The sequence below is a fragment of the Lepisosteus platostomus genome, chromosome 22 (assembly GCF_059453375.1).
Source record: "Lepisosteus platostomus isolate fLepPlt1 chromosome 22, fLepPlt1.hap1, whole genome shotgun sequence".
In the NCBI taxonomy this organism is placed as follows: domain Eukaryota; kingdom Metazoa; phylum Chordata; class Actinopteri; order Semionotiformes; family Lepisosteidae; genus Lepisosteus; species Lepisosteus platostomus.
The window spans coordinates 7242222-7269049 of NC_142632.1; the positions used below are offsets into that span (position 1 = coordinate 7242222).

General features: G+C 38.1%; 1 protein-coding gene across 6 annotated transcripts; it reads right to left on the reverse strand.

The window, feature by feature from the left end:
* Positions 1-9094: 9094 nt before the first annotated feature.
* On the reverse strand, positions 9095-16773 carry LOC148643323 (uncharacterized). 6 transcript variants are annotated; one of them, XM_088615953.1, is made up of 5 exons: positions 16687-16773; positions 15906-16037; positions 14352-14483; positions 10530-10625; positions 9095-10362 (listed from the first exon to the last, which is right to left on the reverse strand). In XM_088615953.1, the coding sequence occupies exon 5, from the start codon at positions 10334-10336 to the stop codon at positions 9503-9505; it is 834 nt and encodes a 277-aa protein (XP_088472079.1). In that variant the 5' UTR covers positions 10337-10362; positions 10530-10625; positions 14352-14483; positions 15906-16037; positions 16687-16773; the 3' UTR covers positions 9095-9502. The 6 variants fall into 6 exon arrangements, with proteins under 6 accessions (XP_088472079.1, XP_088472080.1, XP_088472083.1 ...); XM_088615954.1 differs by lacking the exon at positions 14352-14483; XM_088615957.1 differs by lacking the exon at positions 10530-10625.
* Positions 16774-26828: the final 10055 nt, after the last annotated feature.

A 26828-nucleotide genomic window follows, 5' to 3' on the forward strand; every position in this document is an offset into this window, starting at 1 on the left:
CGCATAGAACGAATTAAAATATGAAGGCTTATTTTTGTTTTTACAGTCTGAGTAACAAGCAAAACAAAAGTTTATAAGTTCCGGCCGGACCGATATTTTAGGTCTCAAAAAGAGGACATGTCTGGGAAAAAGAGGACATCTAGTCACCCTAAGTTACAGATGCAGCCATTCAAATCAAGCGGGGTATGCTGCAGTATAACACGGTGGGCGTGTCGCAGTATACAGCATCATACCGTATGCAAATTCGATTATGTTAATAGTATCCGGAATCACCTTGTAAAACCGCCAGGTGGAGCTAATAAAGGTTAACCTCTCCTGTACAGCATTTGAGCTGTCACCAGAAAATGTTGGTTTCGAATCCTGATCACTGCTGAGGGACAATCTTTATTCAATTAAGAATTTAATTTGTATACTCTTTAGACTTTTAAATTTAAACAGTGTATTACAGCATGTTAATCATTAAACATTAAAAAGGTGGTATATTTTATAAAAGCAAGATTGTTCTGTTGGACAAAAGTACACAACCTACCACCTTTATCATAAATATTTTAATTATGCAGGAATATTTTATGCATCAAAGTCTTTACCGAAGATATTACTAAAGGTATTAATAATGAATGACCTTGGAAAAGCTGTAAGCTCAAAGTATTACCCTGGTCCACATTCTTTGTAACTGTCTTTGTAAACGAAAATAGTTTTTTTTTTCATTGATAAAAAGTAACACCACAGCATTTAGTTGATCCGATCACGCATTTGTTTCCTATCATACAAAGTAATTCTTGAGAATCTCCGATTCACCATGCCTTTCACATGCTCATAAACGATATTAATTTAGGAACATAAACATATTACTGTATGTAAACTGTACGGTATATTGCTGGTCTTGGTAGTTTAAAGAAAAAATACACACCAGTATTCCATTTCTCCCTAAACATTTTAAGCATCAAAGTCTTACATGTTGTTATTTGGGAAACATTTTTACGTGCTCCTTCTGACCATATTAGGATTATATACTTTGAAAAGTGATAGTCTTTTAACCTTTTCTGTGAATTTGCTTGTTATCTAACAAATGCATACTTTTAGAATTTGATTAACAGGGAATACAAATATGGAATTACTTATCTAAACAAATTAATAACGATATAATTATATTCATGTTCTGTCTGGCGGAATAAACTGAAGAGGTTAGTTAATGCGACACGGAATTATTAAGAATTATCGCCTCTTTTTACACTTAAGAACAAATGAGAACATTCCACTCACTGGGCAGTGCATTGTTATCTCAATCACCTGCTAATTCGTTTTACACCACTGGACGACAGGAGAATGTGACTGTACTGTATCTGTACAGAATGTGTGTTTCAATCAATACAGTAATTGATTAAAATCGCAATTGCGTGTTTAATTAAAGGCCTTTTTTGATTCACAATCTGAAAATGAAAACCGCGGTAAAGTCACCTTGAATTTAAAAAAACGATTTTGGCACGCCTGTAGCATTTTCACAAAACCTCCTAGAGTTGTGAGAACACTTGCTTTGTGTATAAAGTACATTGTGAATGTTTTCACAGCCTTCACTTTGTCGTTTTTATGCCTTTTTTTTGGCCACGCACAAATATTCCTATGTCCGTATCTTCGCAAGGGAATCAGTGGGAATTTTAATACTAATTAAATGACCGCGGGCACTTTCCACCCCCTCTACATTCTCAGAGTAGAACAGACTAATCTTCTAATGAAAGATGGTCCAACCCCCACCCCCCCACGGACAGGAAAAGTGCCCACAGGCACTTAAACTTTATATGGTCAGTAACAGTAAACAGTAACATGGTCAGAAAGAGCACGTACAAACGTTTCCGAAATAACCACATGTAAGACTCTGATGCTTAAAATGTTTAGGGAGAAAGTGGAATACTGGTGAGTATTTTTTCTTTAAACTACCAATACCAGCCATATACAGTCTGTAACGTAGGGATTTCTATATGTCTTTATTTAGTGATTACATTAGTGACAAAGGCTAAACTTTTAGCTTCAGTAACGCGTACGCCATATGGCATACATGTTTGTTTTCTCCCTGTTCAATCCACTGGAAAAAAGAAAAGGAGCATAAAGTGTCTGATGGTCATAAACGATATTCATTTAGGAACAGCATCAGAGGTATGTTTTTAACTGCACTGCATCGGAGAGAATACCATAGTGTGTTTTTTTTTTTACTCCCTGGCGGAAACTGGCTTCCAGAAGAATCAGTATGGCTCAGAGATTAAATAAAACTTCACTCACACCAAACAAATGTATATTTCTAAATTTAACAACATGATCGAATTTAAGTCATTTTAATAACAGTGAATAGTCACCTATGCGTTACAATATAAAAATTTATATTGATTTAAATCGTGTTTAAATCGCCTTTATTTAAAACCCATAAATAAAGCTGATACTGTTTAGTCTTTTAATTATTTAAAACTGTATTACAGCAGCACAATGCACAATGCAACGTAAATCGCTATCTTTGTCTTCTGTGTAATAATGTGCACCTCTCCGTCCAGCAAATTAACAATAGTAATAATAATGAACTTTATTGTTTATGGCGCCTTTAAAGGTGGCTCCTCAAAGCGCTTTACATGTTAAAAACAATAACAGTACTGTTAGGCTGGGCAAACAATTTTTTTAAAAAAAAATACAAAATGAGATATAATGATGTGTTCTGGCTCAGACATTAACGAAGAGGATAACACGTGCGCGGCGTAGCGGTCGGCTCTGGCTTTCCCATCTACTGTATACCGATACACTGCAAGTACAACCCCCCTCTCTGCGGGACTGCTGGCTGTGACGAATTAAACCGGTTTCACAGGTATTTTCCCGGTAAGTAGAAGGGGGCGAGATTTCCAGCGAGAGACACCTCCTCCCCTCAAAAACCCAGTAAGTACAGTACTTACTAGTTAAAAAAGCTAGGCTCCTCAATGAAATCGCTTTAACATGCTAATGCGTTGGTGTAACAGTCCATGCGTGGAAAGCTTCTAATGTCAACCCGACTATGGCGAAAGGAACCCTTCTTTCATTGGAAGACAATGAACATATTCTAGCCCTAAATGAATTAATACCAAACATGGTTTACATAAAAGAAAGTTTAGCCTTTGTCACTAATGAAACCACTAAATAAAGACATAAATATAGAAATCTTAAGATTTTTAAATTACATGACTTTGTTAAAATTTATTTAAAAATAAAAACGATTACAAACGGAAGGGATGTTGATTTTGCATAAGGGACGGGGCTATGGAAATGAGGTCTATTTGGAAATGTGGAGTTACATGTTCTGGCTGTTTGTGAATTATCATTGTTGAGTACAGAGTGTTGAGGTGTTGATTTTCTGTAATGCTTTATGTTGAAAATTGAGGTGGATTTTGTTCATAATAAAGAGGATTAACTGGGATGGGAGGAGGGTTTGGTTTTGCATAAAAAAAGATTATGATAATTGGAGGAATTTGAGAGAGTTTAATGGTTTGATATATTTGATTTTGTATTGTGGTTGTTATCTATGTTATCTATGTTTTTGGTTGGTATTATGTTTTTTTTTGGGTTGGCCGTTATTATGGTTATTAATAATACGATCTGTAGTTGAAATCTGAGCCTAAATAAAAAGAAAAAGCATTTTCAGAGAGTAACTTGAACTTGAACTTTATTGCCATATGTAACCGGTACTGGTACAATGGAATTCTTACTTACAGAAAGTCTCTCGATTGTAAAACAAGTGTAAAAAACAGAACAAAGTGCAAACAGTGCATCAAGACAATGTACAAACAAACAATAGATAATGTGCAAGTAAACATGCAGACAGTTTGAATGTAAACAATACAGACGTGTAAACAATGACTGGAGACGTACAATAAATAAATTACAATGAGGTAGATGGTGATGGTGTAGGTGTGGTCCGAGGGGGATGGCTAAATGTGTTTGCCAGTCTCACTGATTGTGGATAGAAGCTATTGAAGAATCTAGTGGTAAGTGTCCGTATGCTCTTATATCTGGTATATATATAGTTATAAGTAATATAACGTATATTACTTATAACTAGAGTAAATACCGCTAGTTACCGTAAATTCTCCTATAATACGACAAGCAAAATAATAATATCCGGAATTTCCGCAAGGTGGAGCTAATAAAGCTCAACCTCTCATGTTTGAGCTGTGGCCATCAGTCTTTAACGAAGATATTACTAATAGTATTAATAATGAATGACCTGGACAAGCTGTAAGTGTAAACTCAAAGTATTGCCCTGGTCAACATTCTTTTTTTCATTGACCGTCTTTGTAAAAGTAACACCACAGCATTTCGCAATCACGCATTTGTTTCCAATCATGCAAAGTACAGTGATTCACCATGCCTTTCACATGCTCATAAAAAAGATTCATGTGCATCCAACACACAGTTCAACGCTAGCAACTACACAAAATCTAAAATACAATCCTTTCAGTATCTATGTGAAAATACAGTCTGTTAACTTCATCATCTTCATCAAAAGTATGCCTAACCCCATTAGGAAGTGTTCTTGTTATCAGTGTATTCCTCAGCTATCCCAAAATTATCTTCTTCTTACCAACATCTCTAGTCTTTTATCCTGCAATAACTCAGCCAACACTTAAATCTCCAAAAGCTGCGTGTGTAGCTGCTTGTGAAGCTCTAGTTCTTAGTTTCTCTAGTTCCCTTTAAAATAAACTATTATTCCACAATGCAGAGTATTACATGGCCAGTATTTACACATGATATTTGTGATTTCAAGAAATTAACACAAGCAGCTTTTGGAGATTTAAGTGTTGGCTGAGTTAATGTGTTGCGGAAAAAACTGACTTGCTTTAACAAAATATGTTTACAAATCCTTTCACCTGGCAGTTTACCTGAATGCCCAACTATCCGAGAAGCCTTCCATGAAACCATAGTTGCTATTAATTCATTTAGGGCTCACTGACAGATTTGCTGTTTTGTATGCATGCTAATTTCTGATTCCTCACTCTGTTTCATGTTTATAGATAAGACTATTGATCGCGAAGGGAAATTGATGTACATGTTTGCATGTTCTTTTGTAACATACACCTTTTTCTGATTTTTTTGTATATCTAAGCAAGTGTTCCTGCATCCCTCTTCTGCACTATAGGCATGGCTTTTTTTCTGTTTGCTCAATTTCTAAAACTTTTTGCTCATGTGCATTTTTGTATTTTTTACACCTCTAGCACTTTAACGTCCTGAATTTTCATTTGCCTTAATTTGTAGAATGAATTTGAGTTTTAGCCTTAAAAATCTTAAGTTTTCACTATCTTTTGTTTCTTGTCCTACAACTGTTATTATTGATCACCGAATTATTGTACTTGACATGACTTTATTCAGCCTTTCCTGAACGTCTATGACAGGCAGAGAGAGTGGTGTGCGATCTTTTGCAGCTGACATTTCACTGTTTCAAACAAACAAGAAATTAGGTTGCTCATAAATCACTTATTCTATATAAATACAGCGTAATTGCCCTCCGAAAATCCTCTTTTCTTGTTCGTTTTAGAGATCTTGATCGAAACTGATTATATAATTATACGAATTACACGAATATAATTATATCTTATTAATTTCTTGAGATATGCGATTCTTTTAATACAGTCTTTGCTGTGCTCTAGAGGATCCTTGTGATATTTCGAGCTCTGGTTGAAGGGAGTGTATATCACCTCTAAAACTCACCTTCCCTTTGTGGATTCACTCCACTTCTCTAGACTGAAACACAAAGCTCTAAAGATCCTCCCTGACTGCTCCCACCCTGCCCAGCCTATATTTACTCTCCTCCTCATCGGTAAACACTAAGATCTGTTAAGATAAGGAGTGCACCTTCTGTAACAGCACCTGCCCGGAGGGTGTGAGGTGTGTGAACACAGTTCTATAATGTAGATTAAATAAATACATTTAACTGGAGTGTGTTAGGGTAATATGTGATGTGGGAATGTTATTATTGGTTTTATGTTTGTATTGTAGTATATTGTACTGATGCCTTTTGCTTGCATGAGCTGACTCAATGCAAATGGTTGTTGCGGTAATAGAACTAGAAAAACTGTAGAGCAACTCAGAACAAGCAACAACACAGAGTTGTAGCGGCAAGGCTTATTAATAATACAGGAATTAAGTTTGCTGCTCTCTTGCCAGTCCCTCTCTCCCTCATCTCAGTGGTGCTGGACACAAAGTGAGAGGCTATTCCATTTGGTTCAGATTTAAGGTGTTTTTCTATCTGATAGAATTTCCTGATAAGGAACAACTCCGAAGGCTGAGATTCGCCAGCCACCCTAATAAATGGTCATCTCTGGTGGCTTACTGTTTGGGAGATTCCTTGGTAGAGTCTCCCTGGGTTGTTTACAACCCTAATGTCAGGGAGCATTGTTACTCATCCTCCACCTCGATCAGCCAATCAGGAACTGGTAGGGCAGGGTAACCCCATGTGAGTCTCGAATGCCTGTGAAAATTTCAACCAATGAACGACCATTTCTCCAGATAAAAGAGGCAGCACAGGGCCCAGAAGGTCCCCCCCAGGACATTTGACTCATGTCGGACAATCACGTGACGGCCAGACTTTACTTTGTTCTAAGAGTCGAGACCAGAGGTCGCCCGCACGTAACCATAGAATGCTTGCCTGATCAATGAGTGAACTACGGTCGGTCTTCTTCCCTTTTAAAGAGTGTGACTTGCTTGGACCCACTGTCACTTTTCACGTGCACAAACTCTTGCTAGTTCAGCCAGGAATAACTAGCTGGTCTTCAGAGAGTCACTGCCAGTGCGCCGCAGTAGGAATCTCTTCCTTCTTCTCTACCACATTACGCCAAAACAGGACTGCTGGCACCGAGCCAGAGGATTCCGATTGGACGCAGGAACAGCCTGTTGCAGTTCCCTTGTGTCCGCGGGAGATCTGAATCCACACAGATTGGATGAGTTCATTTAACATTCTACATTACAGCTCGAGAATTCAACTGTTACCTCAACCCCAGTTGATATCAATTTACTTCCTATGAGTGATGTACTTGCCTTTGAGTATCTAGTGTAGAAGCCGTAATTAAAGCTCATTAACGAAATGGTATAAATTAATGGTATACTGAATGAATGTCTCTCTTGGTTTGTAACTCTTCGTTATTGAATATATACCTTTTGTATTCTGCTAACCCTCACTCTTAAGATTTGTTATATTTATATGCACATTTTATGTTGTGTATTAGTATCCGTGTGTGTGCATTGCTGAGTTATCCCGCAAGGTTGGTTTTCTAGTAGCCATCATAGAATCATTTTGTGCCCAATCCCTGTGGGCATCTCTAATCCATCCTGCTGGAGAGCAGGCACAGTTTTCCACAATAATGCTGAGTTACTGGGAGACAGGCCAGTTCGGCCCAAATCAGTGCCCAGTATCTCCTGTTAATACCATAGTGGGAACCCATGACTGAGATTCTACAAGGATCCCTCTGTGTAAGGATACTCTGAAGAGGAGATAGGGATCCTGTGCAGACGAAGGAGTAGGAGGGAGGCACTGCAACAAACAATCCGAAACAAGTAGCGAGTTCGTAATCAAAGGAAGAAAGGAAGGTTGAAAACCAGGTCAAATCCAGGTGGCAAACAATCCAAGTCGTGAGGCAATATTGTGGTCGAAAGGAGGAAGGTAGGTAGAAAGCCGGTAAAGACACAGGTGGCAAACAATCCAAGTAGCAAGGCGAAATCCATAGACTGAAGGCTAAAAGGGTAATCGATAATCCAGGTAGTCAAAGGGTATAGAAAACACTAGGTAGAGCTCTCAAGGAGTTTACTCAATACCGAGCAGCGGGTTGGAGAGACTTAAATAGTGCAGCTTGCCACACGGTAGGGCGTCTGATGTTGAGTTACCACGTGCAGCGGCGTTTGTAATTATCGCACTGCTGCTGGTACTGATTAGTTCTCTTGGGGGCTGGTCTGGGCAGGTTGGTGGTCGTGACAAAATATGGGGGCTTTGGACCAGCTTCCTCTTCACTTGAAGAGGGTGTGAATAAAGTGAGACACACCAGAGGAGATCAGGATGGCCTCTCGCCAGGCCAGGAAGGACATGTTGAATCACCTGAGGAAGGAGCAGATCATGGATTACATTGAGATCGAGTTCAATGAGGCAAATATGAAACTGGCTGTGAGACTGTTGGAGTCCTTGGGTTGTTTTGTACTTGGGAAACCGGAAGACAAACCAGCTTGCTGAGATATTAACTTAAAATGCTTCTTTAGTTTATTTTCAAAGCTTTGTTTGCAACATATGATTCACATTTTAGGTATGTTAAAAGTGTATACATGTGTTCCAGATGCCCAGAGCAAGCGCCTGCTTTCCAGCAGGAACAGAAGCCGCAGGTTCCTCTGGAGGCTGAAGCAGATGAAGATGAAGGAATCATCAGGAATATGACTACTTTCTGTACCTTCAAGTTCTTGAGCATTCCTAGCTGAACACGGGTGTTTACACTTGAGCCATTCACTGATGGAATTGGAATTAATTCAGTTTTCTTTTCAATTCTGATGAACACACACAGCCAGCAAAGGAAAAGCGATTAAACCTTCTTCAGGTGTGTGGGAAAGAGAGGACGATAACGGGAGAACAGTGGTCAGAGCAGGTGAGAAAGAGTGTCCTGGGGAAAAGGTGTGAAAAGATGTAATTCGTAAATAAATGTAGAGGCTCCAAAAAGAAATAAGTCTATCACTGAGAGATGAGGAAAGATGAGATCCAATGTCAAGGGTGATCTTGGGTCCTGATACATTGCCTGAAATTCCAAGGGTGCAGCCTAAGAGGTTAGAGTAATGATTATAACTCATCTGTTCAAGATTACATTGACACTTCTTCTAGATAAATACATGTACGCTTAACAGACCAGCTTCAAGGAGCTAATTATTGTCAGTGTATGTAATTATGATGCATGTAATTATCATTCATACAGCATTGTCACAAACAATGATAACACCTAGTTTAATAATTATACACCTTGAATATGCAAGAATCAAGATGCCTGCTTAATGCTTTTGTTTTCAGTATGATCACCACAATTATGAATCAAGAATGCACAATTAAGCGAAGTGACAAAGATGAATGCAACAGCTGTCTTTAATCTTTAATTGCAAAAACAATACCAATAAAATGGCTCTAACAAACACAAAGTGCATACACAAGGAACGGTCAATTTTGTATGAACAATGCTGTTTCAGAAGGTTTTCTATTAAAAGATATATTTTCTTCAGATGCAATCTTGTTATTAAGAACACTTATTACGAATAATTATTAAGTAGATATTGGGTGCTTTTTTACTTTATCTATGTTAACATAGCCAGAACTAAATCAGATAGATAGTTCAACTCAGATTTAGAAGCCTTTACTTCTGTATTGCAGCACTTTCAACTGTATTGTCTAAAAAATCTAGAGCAAAGCATAAAACCAAACAGGGGGATCAGACAGCAGTGACCCCTTTATTACTTTTGCACTTCTTTGTTCTAATAGTTATTTATTGCTTTGAATTATCTTGTGGACAAGTATCGAAGCTGGGAAGTCCATGACTATGATTCCCCAACGAATTGTTTGGTCTCCAAATCCATTTAAGTAGTAGTAAAGCTCAGGATTGACTCTATCAGCAACAGCATTAGGGTATGCCCCACCACTTGACCCTGAAGCAAAGGTCAGAAAGATCTGTGAGCAACTGCCATACCTTGCCTTTTCTAGGTGGTCCTTCACTCCTGACCACTTCTGTGGGGTGTGAAAAATTGTTGGAACATGGTAATCATCTGCAATATCTAATGACCAATAGTTAATGCCAACAGAAGCACAGGGATAGTTTTCTATAATAACTATCTTTCCACGTGCTTCACCAAGGGTTGGGATTTGGTTTTTCACCCAGAAATTTGATTGGCCATATGCCTCAATTTTGTTTTTCAGAGTTTTGTCAAAAGGTTGAGTGCAGCCTGTTTCATCGTATTCTTTTTTTATGCGCATGAGAATCGCTTCTCCTGTGTTTTCTTTCAGGAACGCAATGGTGTCTCGAAAAACATCCCCCAGAATTGCTTGCTGATAAACTACATCATGGTGGATGGTGAGATTGTTTTCAATATGTCGGCATCGAATGTCAACGAATCGTATGCCAGCCTTATATTGCTGAGAGAGAGGCCATCTCTGACATTCAACCAAGGCGCCTCCATAGAAAGCCATGGTGTTATGTGTCCCAGGAATTGAGAGCTCAGCCACAGACTTGCTGTCAGAGATGTCAGCCATCCAATTGGGCCACAGGGCATCGGGAGTACTATCCCAATCACACACGGGTGTTCCCTGTTCATTTCCCATCTTTACAAGCTCAATAGGTGCATGAACTGAAAGTGGAAAAAAAACATGGACATAATTATACACCTGAAGAAGGCTTCAAGCCAAAACAGTTTTCTCTCTTCTCTTTTCAGAATGGAATCAACTTATTACTTGTTCCTTTGCATAATTATACAATTACCAAATTGTTGTTGTTTTTTAGTTAATCATGGCTGACCTGATTGGTAGACAGAAAGAAGTATCTTCTTCTCCTCAGATAGACGTCTCAAATTTCTGGAACTGTAGGAATTGGATCTCACTCACAGGGCTTAACCTGCAATGGATTAGAGAGTTAGTGCCTCACATGCTTCAGCTGCAGTGGATGAGAGAGTTATGGCCAGACCTACTGATAGTCTATGCATGTAGGTAGGTCCCCTTTTCAGGCGATAAAGGCCAATGGGGAATGGAGGGTCAGGGCATTTTTCTCAACCATCCGACACTGGAGTTGAAGATGATGAGGTCAGCATCACACTCTGGCCAGCCTATTGCCCCTGGAAGGATTAACCCCCCAGTACTCATTTAGAAAGCAGGGAGCCGTCTGGAAGGAATTAGAGCAAGCTACATTGCTTACCCCTACCTGGGATTGAACCCGCCCGTGCTGTCTGAACTACCACAGCTCCAGACTAAGTATGTAAGCACATTAAAAACGAGGCTAGAAGTAACTTGAATGACTTTCAAAAAAATGACTTGCACTCATGTACTGTGAGTTGCATTGGATCTGACACAACTGAACTAACCTAAACTGCTCTGAACTAATACAAAACAGTTTTCTTTAAGAAAAACCTCCAGTGTTTCTCAGTAAATTTCTGTAAGTTTTCACAACAGAGTGATGCATTGATGGTTCCATGGTAGAACATGTATCACCACTGAAACGCAGGGCAATCAGTAACATCCTATACAGTTAACACATGGTCTGTTGTTGAGATACACCACCTTTTATTCATTTGGAGTTAACTAAAGATTATCAAATGCAATGGGTTGCATTATACTAAGCTAAGTGCATGACATTTTTAATTGAAAATGTCTCCAACTACAATTGTTAGGAACAATTGTATGCAAAAAAGTTTTGAAAAGTGCCCTCTTGCCACAACAGCAAGGGTTTATGCTGCTTACTGGGCTGGACAAATATGTATTTGATTAAGCCTGCTGTGTACAAGTGCAGTGCAGTGTAGGGGATGAAATGTCATTTATGGGAGAAAAAAAGTCCTTCATATGTTCTATCCAGGCTGGGTGGCAACCTATATTAATTTAGCCACCAGTTTTAGATTTAGTCATAGTCTTAGTCAGGTTGCCTAAAACACCTATTATTCACAGCTACTTTCTATTCACCTACTTTTAATTTAGTCAAGTTGACTAAATATGGAATATAATTAGTCTTACCTTGGTAAGTAATTAGTAATTTCTATTTAGTAAAACATAGTAATTAGTCTTTTGCTCTGATTTTTACTTTAAAATAATAGAAGGCTATTAAGTATACTATAAAGGCAGAGCAGTGGCTCTGGATCTGTTCGTGTGGCTGAAAGGTTGCTGGTTCAAATCTTGCGGTCAGCAGAGAAACCTTACTCTGCTAGACCCCTGAGCAAGGCCCTTAACCCCAACTGCTTCAGGGGTGCTGTACAATGGCTGACCCTGTGCTCTGCCCCCAAGCTTCTCTCCCTGTCTGTGTGTCTCATGGAGAGCAAGCTGGGGTATGCAAAAACAATTCCTAAACTTCCTGCAAAAAAGTCTATGTGGCCAATAAAGTGATCTTATCTAATAGTATAAGGTCTAGCAATGTAACTTTAAATGTGTAAAACAGATTGTGTCATGAATAATTACACAATCCTGAACATTAATGATCTTATTATTATCTAATTTTATATTTAGCCCCTCCTCCCAAACATTAACTGGTTTTCTTTACTCACTATTGCAGTATTCACGTTTGTTAAAACAATTATAAGATATTCATATAAAATTGATGTGTCAATATAATGTACATATTATTAATCAACATACCATTGATATATCACTCTTGCTTGGATTAGCTAATCTGGAAACCACCAGCATTGCTGTTTCCATTATCTACAATCTTTTCAATTAAACAGCAAGTGTTTAATTTTCCATTGGATTCATAAAGACAGCAACTGTTCATGTTAGAACAAGCATGTCAAAACATTTTGCTAAATAACTACAGCAAGTGACCAAATTAAAGAATTTACTGCAGAAAATGTTTATGAAGGGGGTGGAATACTATTGTATACCTTATTTGTTTTTATTTTAAGCTACCACAACCAACTATATAAATATTTATATTTATACAATTAATATTAATGATGTTCAGAATCTTTATCATACTTTTGTTTTTTCTTTTTTCAGCTACCCACACTTTCCCTTAGTTATATTATTCTATATTAATAAGCTATAATAAATACATTTAAAGATATAGTGCAAAAGATTAAATTAAGATACTGTTTTACTAACATCTGACTCACCACAGGTGCCCCCCTTTGATGGACTCTCTGGGCAACACAGCACACGTATAGCTAGCTGAGGCAATAAGTTTTGACACACATTTGGAATGGCTGCATCTGTTCATAGCTGGCATTTAATTGAACTGCATAACTGTGATATTTCTAATTAGAATCCAAGTTACCTGGAGTCTGCTTACTTTAAAAAAACTATTAATAGTTTAATTCATAACTCAAAAGAGAACAAAAACACAAAAAAGGCTATACCTTCAAGGAACCGACTTTGAGATTTCTGGTCCCCACAGCAGGCATAGTGATTATATATTGACTACAGCTGGAACTAAACATTGCATAGGATTCAACATCATAGTGTTAGACTTCCAAAGGGTCTTTGATCACTTATGGATTATGGAGTTGCTATGTTTTCTCTGGCTTCTACAACTCTTGTACTGAGGTAGGTTGTTGTATGTAGCTCATAGACATTTTAGTCTGTGATTATTTATCTCAGTATCATTTTAGACACACCATCAACAGTAGACAAGCTGACAGTCCTTTGTGTAAGCCTCACGACCACTATTTTCCTCACCAAGCTAAAACCATGCCTTTATTTTGGGAATCGTTATTATCATTTTATTAAAAGTGAAGCCAGTTTTAAGAACCATATAAGCTACAGTACTTGTGATTTTCCCTTCAAAATGGGTTGTAATACTTTCCCATAGACACCTGCTATTGGCTAAACATGATGTTTTACACAGACTCCTCCTGTCAAAGGACTGTTTTAGCCCATTATCTCCAAATGTGGTACAGTAGGTGATTTTAAATAAACTGATGTTTAGATGTAGATGTTTTATTAACAGCCGGACCCTGAGATGCATAATTTATAATTATAATAATTGCTTACACTTATATAGCGCTTTTCTGGACACTCCACTCAAAGCGCTTTACAGGTAACTCCCCTCCACCACCACCAATGTGCAGCATCCACCTGGATGATGCGACGGCTGCCATAGTGCGCCAGAACGCTCACCACACATCAGCTATCAGTGGGGAGGAGAGCAGAGTAATGTAGCCAATTCATAGATGGGGATTATTAGGAGGCCATGATTGGTAAGGACACCAGGGTTACACCCCTACTCTTTTCGAGAAGCGCCCTGCGATTTTTAATGACCACAGAGTGTCAGAACCTCGTTTTTATGTCTCATCCGAACGACAGCGCCTGTTTACAGTATAGTGTTCCCGTCGCTATACTGGGGCATTAGGACCCACATGGACCACAGGGTGAGCACCCCCTGCTGGCACCACTAACACCTCTTCCAGCAGCAACCTTAGTTTTTCCCAGGAGGTCTCCCATCCAGGTACTGACCAGGATCACACCTGCTTAGCTTCAGTGGGTTGCCATGCTGTAATTATTCTTCCTCATTACATGATTAAGAAGTTCAGTCTTTTTATTGTTTTCCCAAAACTGTCTAGAACTGGATGGTTGTGTTTTCTGGTTTATGTTCCCACTAACTAGTGAATTAAAAAAAAAACAGGAAATGTTAGATATAACAGACCTCTCTTCAGCTATAGACTGTTACTCTGCTTCTGCTGTCAGATAGAGTGGCAGTGTGATGATCAGCTGAGGTCCAAGCGCAGATCCCAGATCAGGGTGCTGCTTTGGGTTTTTCCAGTTTGGCAGAGAGTGGCTGTGAGGGTGTTAAAGCAGAGAGATGGTGCAGGCAGATAGTGAGACTAAGATTGCTCCAGTGGCAGAAAGGCTGCCTGTAAGCTGCAGCGAGAGTGCTGGAGCAAAAATAGCCTGAGTGGAAAGGGCATGAGAGAGCTTTGTGATTGAAGGAAGTACGTGAGCCGCAGCTATATAACCGAATAGCTGAATTCTTATATACCTGAAGCTATATAAAAAACTATATAAGAATCTAGGTTTCACTGGACATTATGAGAAATTCATCCCCAACTTCAGCACATCTGACAGTCAATTGAGAACTATCGTATCCAAAATCTTCAAAAACATGGCCAAAGTCAACACGGTGACCTTCTTGAGAATAAACAGTGAAACAAGGGACACCCGTGGAGACTGAGTGGAAAAGCATTTAAACCTGAGAACAAAAGGCACTTTTTCAGCTAAGTGACCCTGTCACAATTGTCACATTTGTACCATCTGTTCAAAATATAGATCATAATTCTAAATAAGTATTTCAGGATTAAAAAAAACTGCATCAAGAATGGAGTAAGTTCACTGATAGAGAAAAGAGGAAATTGTGTTGCATAATCATGAATTGCACCCACAGCCTTATCTGTACCTCAGCTGGGCTTCACAGGGTTTGCAGACTTTAACTTGAAGCCGTTTCCCAACACTGACACAGAAACTGTTTTTTTCTTCTGTGGTTTTAAAGATCCAAAGATAACTGCTGCTTAGAAAAAGTGAAGTTCCTACATTTTTGTTCCGTCTGAGTTTGTAATCATGGCACTTTTAACTAGGACTTTGGATTTAGAATATACAGAATCTATGTCTTATCTATCTCTTTCTCATCCTAGTGTTAATCCCGCATCAGCAGGGTCCGCTTGTCTCCATTTGATGGTTTGAACTAAATCTTTGAGCTGACATTGCCATTAAATGTGACTGAGAATACTCCAACCGGCACAGTGCTCCGCCTGCCATGGGGGGGGGGGGGAAGGAGAACAAAGTAATGTAGCCAATTCATAGAGGGGGATTATTAGGAGGCAGGGGAAATTTGGCCAGGACGGCAGGGTTACACCCCTACTCTTCTCAAGAGACACCCTGGGATTTTTAATGACCACAGAGATTCATGACCTCGGTTTTACATCTCATCCGAATGACGGAGCTTGTTTTTACCGTCACTATACTGGGGCATTAGGACCAACATGGACCACAGGGTGAGCACTCCCTGCTGGCCTCGTTAACACCTCTTCCAACAGCAACCTTAGTTTTTCCCAGGAGGTCTCCCATCCAGGTACTGACCAGGTTCACACCTGCTTAGCTTCAGTGGGTTGCTAATTGTAAGTTGCGGGGAGACATGACTGCTGGCAGTTTATGGGCCCACTAACTAGTGAATTAAAAAAAAACGGAATTGTTAGATATAACAGACCTCTCTTCAGCTGTAGACTGTTACGCTGCTTCTGCTGTCAGATAGAGTGCAAGTGTGATGATCAGCTGAGGTCCAAGCGCACATCTCAGATCAGGGTGCTGCTTCGGGTTTTTCCAGTTTGGCAGAGAGTGGCTGTGAGGGTGTTAAAGCAGAGAGATGGTGCAGGCAGTTAATGAGACTAAGATTGCTCCAGTGGCAGAAAGGCTGCCTGTAAGCTGCAGCGAGAGTGCTGGAGCAAAAATAGCCTGAGTGGAAAGGGCATGAGAGAGCTTTGTGATTGAAGGAAGTACGTGAGCCGCAGCTATATAACCGAATAGCTGAAGCTATATAAAATGTGGCTAAATTTCCAAAATATAAAATATTAAACAAATATTGCAAACACCACAAAACCATGTATTTGGTAGAGTGGTAATCTCTGAAGCAGCCCAGCATGACGCTGCAAAGGTCTGGGGATTAAATATTTTTAGATATCCAATAGGTAAGGTTGGGTAAGTTTTGCCAATGAGTCATTCCCTGAATCACTTTATGAGCACAAGCCAGATTCTACGCCTGCTAGAAGGGTCATTCTGGAAGTCTCAGAGTTATTTAGGGAGAAAATTATACATTTGTATCTGCTTGGAAAGTTAATATTGTTAATTTGTTAGTATTGTTAATATTGTTTGAGATAAAGACACACTATTTGAAGACTTAAGCTAAAGAATTCAATTACATCGATGTATAGATTCAGCAAATCAGACACCAATCAATATCAGGAATAAATGAAAGAATTTCAAATACTTACAAGACGAAAAATCTCAGTATATGCTTTTTTAGGGTGGAGAAGTGTAAATGCTGGTCTTCTAAAAGCTTTCTGGTACTTCTGGAGTTAATATACTGTAGTTTGTGGAAGAGGAGGAGCTTAACCTGTGTGTTTTATTGGATACTTTACATCATATGATTGGAGTACAAAATGCCAAAAATACAAATACAATTGCATTAGTATTGCTTCATGGAAATAAATACAATTAAGTTAAAAAATACTGATATGTTTTATAATTTTAAAATAGACCCCAAAACACAAGGCTCCTTACATTACGCTCACTACACTTCAACTTTTATTTTATCTGTGTTAAATCATTAAATGTTTCAATATATTATGATGGTGTTAATAATTGTGACATGTTTGCGAAGATGTCATGGGTATATTTATAAAACTAATTTTAGATCTGTTTCATATTCTTTTTCACATCACTGAAAGAAAATAAAGATAAAATGACTTCATATGTTTTAACATATGTTGATTACTTTTGAATGTAAACTGCATTTATTACCTTAAACATGCTTTTACTCCAGCTATATATAAATATTTACACTAGTATGTTGCAAATGAAACATCTAGAATAAAAGACATTCTCCTCAAATCAGGAAAAGATTTTTGCCAAAAAAATAACAACTGTTTCCAAAAGCAAAACAATAAAAGCAGGAGTAAACTGCTATAGACATGGATAGACATGCATAGATATCTATGGTAGAAGACATCAATGGAATATCCCATATTATGAAACAAACTCTGTTAGTGTTGTAGAATTATAGCCGAACTGCAACTGAGGTTCTTTAAAGTTTATAATAACTGAAAACCAATAATTCATCAGAGTTTGATAGTATTTTCTTAGTGGTGTCATTTCTGATAGTTATATTTCCATGACATACTTACAGAAATGAGAGATACTATTCAAAACCCTTAGCTAGGTTATTTTCATTTCCACTTAGAAATGGATGGAATTTGCACATAACCATAAGAATTGCAGATTTGTAAATGCTGATCAATCTTGCCACTGTTAAAAATTTGGAAATAAACAGAGGTAAATAAAAAGATTTCTTAGAAGTAGCCAATATGGATTTAGAAAAGGAGACTTCTGTTTAACTTTAATATTATTCTTTGAACAAGCAACAAGAATAGAACGAGAACAGGAAAATTAAATAATTTGATGTTATATACTTAGAGATCCAGAAAGAATACTGTAGTATGAATTATTTAAAAAACATGCACATGTTTGTCTCACATGGCACATCAGTATTCCTAGACCCCCTATTAAAATATTAAACAACAAAATCTATCTTTTGTCTTGATTAAAATCACAATAAAATATGAGAGAACAGCACTCCCTATTCTTAAGTAAAAATCTTATTTAAACAGAAATAATTCTATATTATGTGACAGTGTAACCATAATGATAAGAATTTTTTACACTTTAAAGCTAAAACAAAGACAGAAATGGTTTTAAGTAGAATGACATATTATAAGTTCACAACAGCACTGCCAGACACACTGCCAGCCCAAAGGGTTTATTCAGACATGTTGATGAAAAGCATTTGTAACTAAAACTAGGAGGCACTAATTTATGCAAAGATTTTTTGGAGCTAAAAACAAGACAATTTTCCCTCATTTCTTTCTAGAAACAGCTGGATGACGTTTATACCAAGTATGAGTAAACTGAGTTTTAATAATGGTTAAAAAAAGATTATTAAAAATTATTAGAAAACATAAAGTCCTTTATAAAATTATTAAAAACAACCGGATCCAATACATAATATACTGCAAGGACAAATAAATATGATATTGAAAAAGGTCAAGAGAAACAGGAATATTATAGTGGAGGGTTAAATAAAAATAATACAATAATAAAACAACTCTTTCAGCAGTAAATGTACCATTAAGAATGAATTAAAATATATCCAGGACAAAAATGGGAGACTTCTGGACAATGATTGGGAAATGGCTGATTTTGTATCCATTCTGATGAGGAAAGAAGAAAGAAGGAGTCACGAAGGCTGGGGTCAACAGCATTCTGGCAGTGGAAAGGAAAAGGTTCTCAGTAAATAACATCAGCAGAAGTGTTCTGGGTTCTAGAAGAATCTGGGTTTCACTGGACATTATGAGAAATTCATCCCCAACTTCAGCACATCTTACAGTAAATTGAGAACTACCATATCAAAAATCTTCAAAGACATTGCCAAAGTGAAAACGGTGGCCTTCTTCAGAATAAACAGTGAAACAAGGGACACACGTGGAGACTGAGTGGAAAAGCATTTAAACCTGAGAACAAAAGGCACTTTTTCAGCTAAGTGACCCTGTCACAATTGTCACATTTGTACCATCTGTTCAAAATATAGATCATAATTCTAAATAAGTATTTCAGGGTTAAAAAAAAACTGCATCAAAAATGGAGTAAGTTCGCTGATGGAGAAAAGAGGAAATTGTGTTGCATAATCATGAATTGCACCCACAGCCTTATCTGTACCTCAGCTGGGCTTCACAGGGTTTGCAGACTTTAACTTGAAGCCATTTACCAACACTGACACAGTAACTGGTTGTTTCTTAACTGTGGTTTTAAAGATCCAAAGATAACTGCTACTTAGAAAAAAGTTCCTACATTTTTGTTCTGTCTGAGTTTGTAATCATGGCACTTTTAACTAGGAATTTGGATTTAGAATATACAAAATCTATGTCAAACTGTGAAACTTAAAATTGCTGATCATGTATAGTAAATGACAAACGTGTAATTACGAGTATCCAAAAAACCCCAACAATAAGCCTCTGAAATACATTGTGACTGACACAAGACATCAAAGAGCCAGCAGCATTCCGTCTATAAAAAATGGTTATGGCCGCATCATATTATAAGGATAACTTTCCTCAGCAGAGACTGGGAATTTTGTTAGGATTAAGGACAAAATGGGGGGTTGCAAAGAACAGGCAACTTCTAAAGAAAAACCTGCTTGGCTCACCCAAAATCTAAAACAATCACCTGAAGCACAAGAAAGTGATGAGCATGTTCATTTCAGAAAAGCGATAACATTACATGGAGACAGAGATCAAAGACTTGATTGGTGGTTTCCTAACTATTCAACTGTAGAAGTAAAAGTTTCTTACAGATTGCATCTTCACACAAAATGTACTGTTATGGTGGAAAATGCATGGGTTCCTCATTTATGAAACACGCATTTTCCTTTTTGCTTTTTGTTTTTCCATGGGTTTTTTTTCCCAGTTTTTCGCAAACCTCTCACCCATGCCTCCGCCCCCTCAGATGGGGCGTTGATCTTTACCTCCTCCCACTCCCGCGCTTCTACAGTGGAAAAAGCAGATGGTCTTTATAGGACAATGTCGCTGCTACCCCACCACTCATGCGGAAAATGGATGGTTGGGATTTTCTGTGTTTCACTGGAAACTACGAGACATTCATCCCCAACGACAACACATCCGCCAGCAAATTGAAAATCGTCAAAAGGCATTGTCAAAGTCAACACAGTGGCCTTCTTCAGAATAAATAGTAAAACACCAGTGGGGACTGAGTGGAAATGCATTTGAACCTGAGAACAAAAGGCACTTTTTCAGCTATGCGACCCTGTCACAGTTGTCCCTCTTTTACCCTTTTTCATTGTTCAAAAATATAAATCATTATTCTAAATAAGTATTTCAGAATTAAAAATAAAGCTCTGCATTACGAATGGCAGAAGTTTGATAATTAAAAAAAACAACTTCATGTTGCATAATCATGAATTGCACCCACAGCCTTATCTATACCTCAGCTGGGCTTCACAGGGTTTGCAGACTTAAACTTGAAGCAAATTGCTTTCTAACATTGACACAGAAACCAAGATAGGTTTACCTGAACTTATTGCAAGCAATGTTTGTTTCTTAACTGTGGTTTAAGAGATCCAAATATAACTGCTGCTGTTTACAGAGCCTTGCAAAAATATTCTCCCTTGTTCCCACAATCTATTTCTGTTAGAGCTTGTAATCATGACAGTTTTCCATAGGACATAGGACATACAGTGATCTATTTAAGATGGCTAACAGCTGCTAACAGTATGTAAAACTTAAGGAAGATTAGAGGCCTCTAAAGTGTATTGTTTTGACACAAGCCAAGAAAAACACCAGCACGATTAAACCAGAAAAGAAAAGTCTTGGTTACATTATATTATCACCTCCATCAGTTAGGCCCAAATAACTTTATAGAGCTTTGTCCAGGAAGAATGGACAAAATTATACATCCATTTTACAAAATTAGAAGCTGTGCTCCCAAAAGTACAGATTCATGCAATCAGTAAATGTTAATTTATAACAATTGCTTACACTTTTATAGCACTTTTCTGGACACTCCACTCAATGCGCTTTAAAGGTAATGGGGACTCTCCTCCACCACCATCAGTGTGCAGCCCCACCTGGATGATGTGACGGCAGCCATAGTGCGCTCCCCACAGACCAGCCACAGAAGTGGCTGAGTTTCTAGCCCTGTCACAAGCACAGCCTTCACTTGAAGCAGTCCTTCCCTTTGCTCTCTGTGGTCTGCCTTCTCACAATCTGGCATTTGGGGTTCACCTCATGCTGCCATGGCCTCACTTCTAACCCACTTCAAATGCAGCGCACACCCTTTTTCTTTTTCTTTCCTAGGGCTGCCTTCCAGGTCCCAGCAGAGCTTCCCAATAAAGGTAAGGAGGTTTTATATAAAATAATTCATCAAATGTATCCAGTAAACACCCTTGTTGTGCAGTGACTTAAAATTAATATACAATAGGTGATGACTTTTTTGTGAAAGTAGCCCTTAAACTATTCAACATTTATTTTGGTTGTCCTATGGTAAAAACTTTCTGGATTGATTTTCAAACTTATATTTAAAAAGAGGCCAATATTTATATTATTTTTAAATAAATAGATGCTATGATAAATTTCAAAGACTTTGTAAATAATACATAAAATAATTTGTGATTGACTTAATTATCATAGCGGCACATTATTATATACAGAAAATGAAAGGGCCTGGGAAGAGTCCTACATTTGAAGATTTTAGAATAGATGTAAAGGCATATTTGTAGACTATTTCGAAATGTAAAAACATGAAAGAGGTGTGGATGGTATCTTTATTCACTCAGTTTAAACTTTATTCATAATGTGTATTTTTATTGTAATGCAGATGCAGCCATTCAAAACGCGTGGGGTATTTCGCGGTACACCGCGGTGGGCGTGTCGCATGAAAACACAGAGCATGCGGTACATCGCGTCATTTGACGTCATGCCGGAAAGTATCCGGAATCACCTTGTAAAACTGCCAGGAGGAGCCAATAAAGCTTAACCTCTCATGTACAGCATTTGAGCTTTTAAATTTAAAGTGTGTATTACAGCATGTTAATCATCAGTCATTAAAAAGTCGGTATATTTTATGAAAGCAACATTGCTCAGTTGGACAAAAGTACACAACCTACCTTTATCAGAAATATTTTAATTATGCAGAAATATTTTATGCATCAAAGCCTTTACCGAAGATATTACTAATAGTATTAATAATGAATGACTTTGGACAAGCTGTAAACTCAAAGTATTACGCTGGTCCACATTCTTTCTAACCGTCATTTTAAACTAAAATACTTTTAGTTTTTCCTTTGACAAACACCACAGCATTTCGTTGATCTAACTAACGAGGACAGGACATTAGCTAGCCAAAACGATAAAGAAATGACTTTATTTTGCTAAGTTCTTTAGCACATTTGTACAAGCACTTGGAATCTGTCCAAGCCTTACTTTGTCAGGCATTTTCTTTTACTGCAACGGACATAAAATCTCCCTTGCTTTTAACAGAGTGTTTCATAATTTCTAACTATGAAAATTATTTAAACTGCGACATTTATCATTCAACCAGAGCAAAATATCACAAGGATCCTCAAGAGCACATCAAAGACTGTATTAAAAGATACTTGTATCAGATACATGAGAATCCAGACTTTTTTATCAACTCTTTCTTTTCCCTATACCAGATATTATGGAACCACTTCAGAAGGGTGTCAGCCAGTCAGATTCCAGGGATCGGTACTTTAAAGAAAAAATACACACCAGTATTCCATTTCTCCCTAAACATTTTAAACATCGAAGTCTTTAACTAACATGTAAAATAGCATGTAAAAAAGTGGTAGTTTTAAGCTTTTCTGCTTATATAATATGGAATCGCGTATCTAAAGAAATTAATAACGATATGATTATATTCGTGTACTGCGACAGGACTGTGTAGGGCTATTTCGCCTCTCTCTTTATGTGAGTTCCCCAGTAGCCCACTGGTCTATGTGCCTGATTACTAACCTATAGGTTGTGTGTTCAAATCCAGCTGGCACTATGACTTTTCATTTAACAAACATTTCTTTGAAAAAATAGAAAAGCAATATTATGGACAATTAATTGACTTTTATATTTCTAAATATCACAACATGATCTAATTTAAGTCATTTTTGATAACAATGAATAGTCACCTTCTTCCCTTCTGACAACAGTCCCTGCTTCTGCTTCCTGCTTCTATTGTGTGTTTGTTGGGGGGGATCCCTTTAGATCTCCCTTCAGATTTAAAAGGTTATTAATCATATCTTCGGTGTCGCATCTTACCAGTGCAGCTGATCTTTTGCTGTCTGGGTCAACTATCACAAAGCTTTAGAAAATTTAACAGTTCTATTATCAACAAATTGTAAATTGCGTTACAATCTAAACATTTATATTTATTTAAATCGCATTTCAATTTAAATCACAAATGCATGTTTAATTATATGTGATTTTTTAATCATAATCAGACAAATGCAACATAAATTGATACAGTATTTTTGTCTTCTAAGTATCTTAATAAACTTTCAGCATAGCTTTCTCCCCATTTAGATTTATTTTGGGATCAAACGTGGAAAGATTAGATTGTAATCGTTTTTATTTTTTAAATACGTTTTAGAAAAGTGTAATCTATACTAAAAAGCTGTACACCACCTGCTATATAGATACATATTGTAATACTTTCGGTTTTGGATAGGACAGACACAAGAACTCAGACTTGCGGAGTTAAAGGAAGTGAAAGCCTTTATTTTTCTTCTCCGTCACCACCTGCCCGGCTCTCCCACGCCTCTGCCGCCAACAGCGCGAGCCAACACACCGCCCGCGCGCCCGAGAGAGAGTCAGAGACAGCTTTCTCACCACTTAGATTACTTTTTGATACCATCCTTAGACAAAGCAGAAACGTCTTGTATTTTCCAATGACATACAAGTGGAAAGATTACAGATTTTAATAGTCTTTAATTTTGTTACGTTATACGTTTTAGGAATGTTTCATCTATATAAAACACCACAAAACTATTCTCGATTGTATTTCTGAATGTTATGTTACACTTACAGTAGTTCACTGTTTTAAATACATCTAATTAAGAAAGTTAGGTGTAAGCATAAACTATTAGTAATCAATAATATTGAATTTAGCACTGTAATAAGTTGTTGCACTTTCCCCCGCATCTTGTAAATATATTTTCATTGTTCAATGAACAATGCCGCAGCAGGAATCTCTCCCTCCTTCTCCCCCACCTCACTGCCTGGCACCGAGCCAGAGGACACCGATTGGACGCAGCAAAAGCCTGTCGCTGTTCCCTTGTGTCCGCAGGAGATCTGAATCCACACAGATTGGATGAGTATTCAACATTCTACATTACAGCTCGAGAATTCAATTGTTACCTCATCCCCAGTTGATATCAATTGAATTCCTAAGAGTGATGTACTTTCCTTTGAGTATCTAGTGTAGAAGTTTAAATCAAAGCTCATTAACGAAACGGTATAAATGAATGGTATACTGAATGTATGTCTCTCTTGGTTTGTAACTCTTCATTTTTGAATATATACCTTTTGTATTCTGCTGAGTTATCTTGCAAGGCTGGTTTTCTAACAGCTATCAAATAATCATTCTGTGACTTACTGCTACAACTAATAACTGTCCCAGTAAATGCACAAAACCCCTACAGAGTGTAGCATAAAATTCCATTAAAACAAAAGCCAGTTTCAGTCTATTTTGTTTTCCTGGGGAATAAAGCCAGTTGCTGTTTTTTTGGTTGTTTTCAACCAGGCCCAGGCTCCATCCGGAAATAGCATCTTCAATAAAGCCAAAATCCCTGTGGGCATCTCTAATCCATCCTGCCGGAGAGCAGGCCCAGTTTTCCGCAGTAATGCTGAGTTACTGGGAGACAGGCCAGTTCGGCTCAGATCAGTGCCCAGTGTCTCCTGTCAATACCATAGTGGGAACCCATGACTGAGATTCTACAAGGATCCTGTAACACTGCTCTGTAGAGGTGAAAAGGATCTGATGCAGATGCAGGAGTCATAGGGAGGTAAGTAAGCGTACAGAACCAGGAGCTGAGTCGTAGTCCGAAGGCGAAGGTAGGTCGAGATCCGGTAAAGGCACTGGTGGCGAACAATCCAAAATGTGAGACAGAATTGTGGTTGAAAAGAGGGCTGCATGGTCAAATCCGAAACAGGCAAAGATAGCAAACAATCCAAGGGGCGAGACGAGATCCGAAGTCCGAAGGCAAAAGGTGTAGACAGAATTCCAGGAAGGCAAAAGGAGTAAGAAACGCTAGGCAGAGCAACAAGTAGTGAACTCAATACCGAGCAACAGAAAGTAGGTTAGAAAAGTATAAATAACCCGGCGTGCCGCACGGTAGAGCAATTCCAGGTGTGTTAACTCGTGCGGCGGCGCTTGTTAATAGTAATCCGCTGCTGGTACTGATTAGCTCGCTTACGCATTGATCTCTGCTGGCTGGTGGTCGTGACAGATCCCTCTGGTGTGCAAAGTATGGGGACTTTTGACCAGCTTCCTCTTCACTTGAAGAGGGTGTGAATAAAGTGAGACACACCAGAGGAGATCAGGATGGCCTCTCGCCAGGCCAGGAAGGACATGTTGAATCACCTGAGGAAGGGGCAGATCATGGATTACATTGAGATCGAGTTCAATGAGGCAAATATGAAACTGGCTGTGAGACTGTTGGAGTCCTTGGGTTGTTTTGTACTTGGGAAACCGGAAGACAAACCAGCTTGGTGAGATATTAACTTAAAATGCTTCTTTAGTTTATTTTCAAAGCTTTGTTTGGAATATATGATTCACATTTTAGGTATCTTAAAAGTGTATACATGTGTTCCAGATGCCCAGAGCAAGCGCATGCTTTCCAGCAGGAACAGAAGCCGCAGGCTCCTCTGGAGGCTGAAGCAGACGAGAAAGATGAAGGGAAACCTAAAAAGCTAATCATCAGGAATATGACTACTTTCTGTACCTTCAAGTTCTTCAGCATTCTTAGCTGAGCATGGGTGTTTACACTTGAGCCATTCACTGATGGAATTGGAATTCATTCAGTTTGCTTTTTAATTCTGATGAACACACACAGCCAGCAAAGGAAAAGCGATTTAACCTTCTTCAGGTGTGTGGGAAAGAGAGGACGATAACGGGAGAACAGTGGTCAGAGCAGGTGAGAAAGAGTGTCCTGGGGAAAAGGTGTGAAAAGATGTAATTCGTAAATAAATGTAGAGGCTCCAAAAAGAAATAAGTCTATCACTGAGAGATGAGGGAAGATGAGATCCAATGTCAAGGGTGATCTTGGGTCCTGATACATTTCCTGAAATTCCAAGGGTGCAGCCTAAGAGGTCAGAGTAATGATTATAACTCATCTGGTCATGATTACATTGACACTTCTTCTAGATAAATACATGTACGCTTAACAGACCAGCTTCAAGGAGCTAATTATTGTCAGTGTATGTAATTATGATGCATGTAATTATCATTCATACAGCATTGTCACAAACAATGATAACACCTAGTTTAATAATTATACACCTTGCATATGCAAGAATCAAGATGCCTGCTTAATGCTTTCATTTTCAGTATGATCACCACAATCATGAATCAAGAATGCACAATTAAGTGAAGTGACAAAGATGAATGCAACAGCTGTCTTTAATCTTAAATTGCAAAAACAATACCAATAAAATGGCTCTAACAAACACAAAGTGCATACACAAGGAACGGTCAATTTTGTATGAACAATGCTGTTTCAGAAGGTTTTCTATTAAAAGATATATTTTCTTCAGATGCAATCTTGTTATTTAGA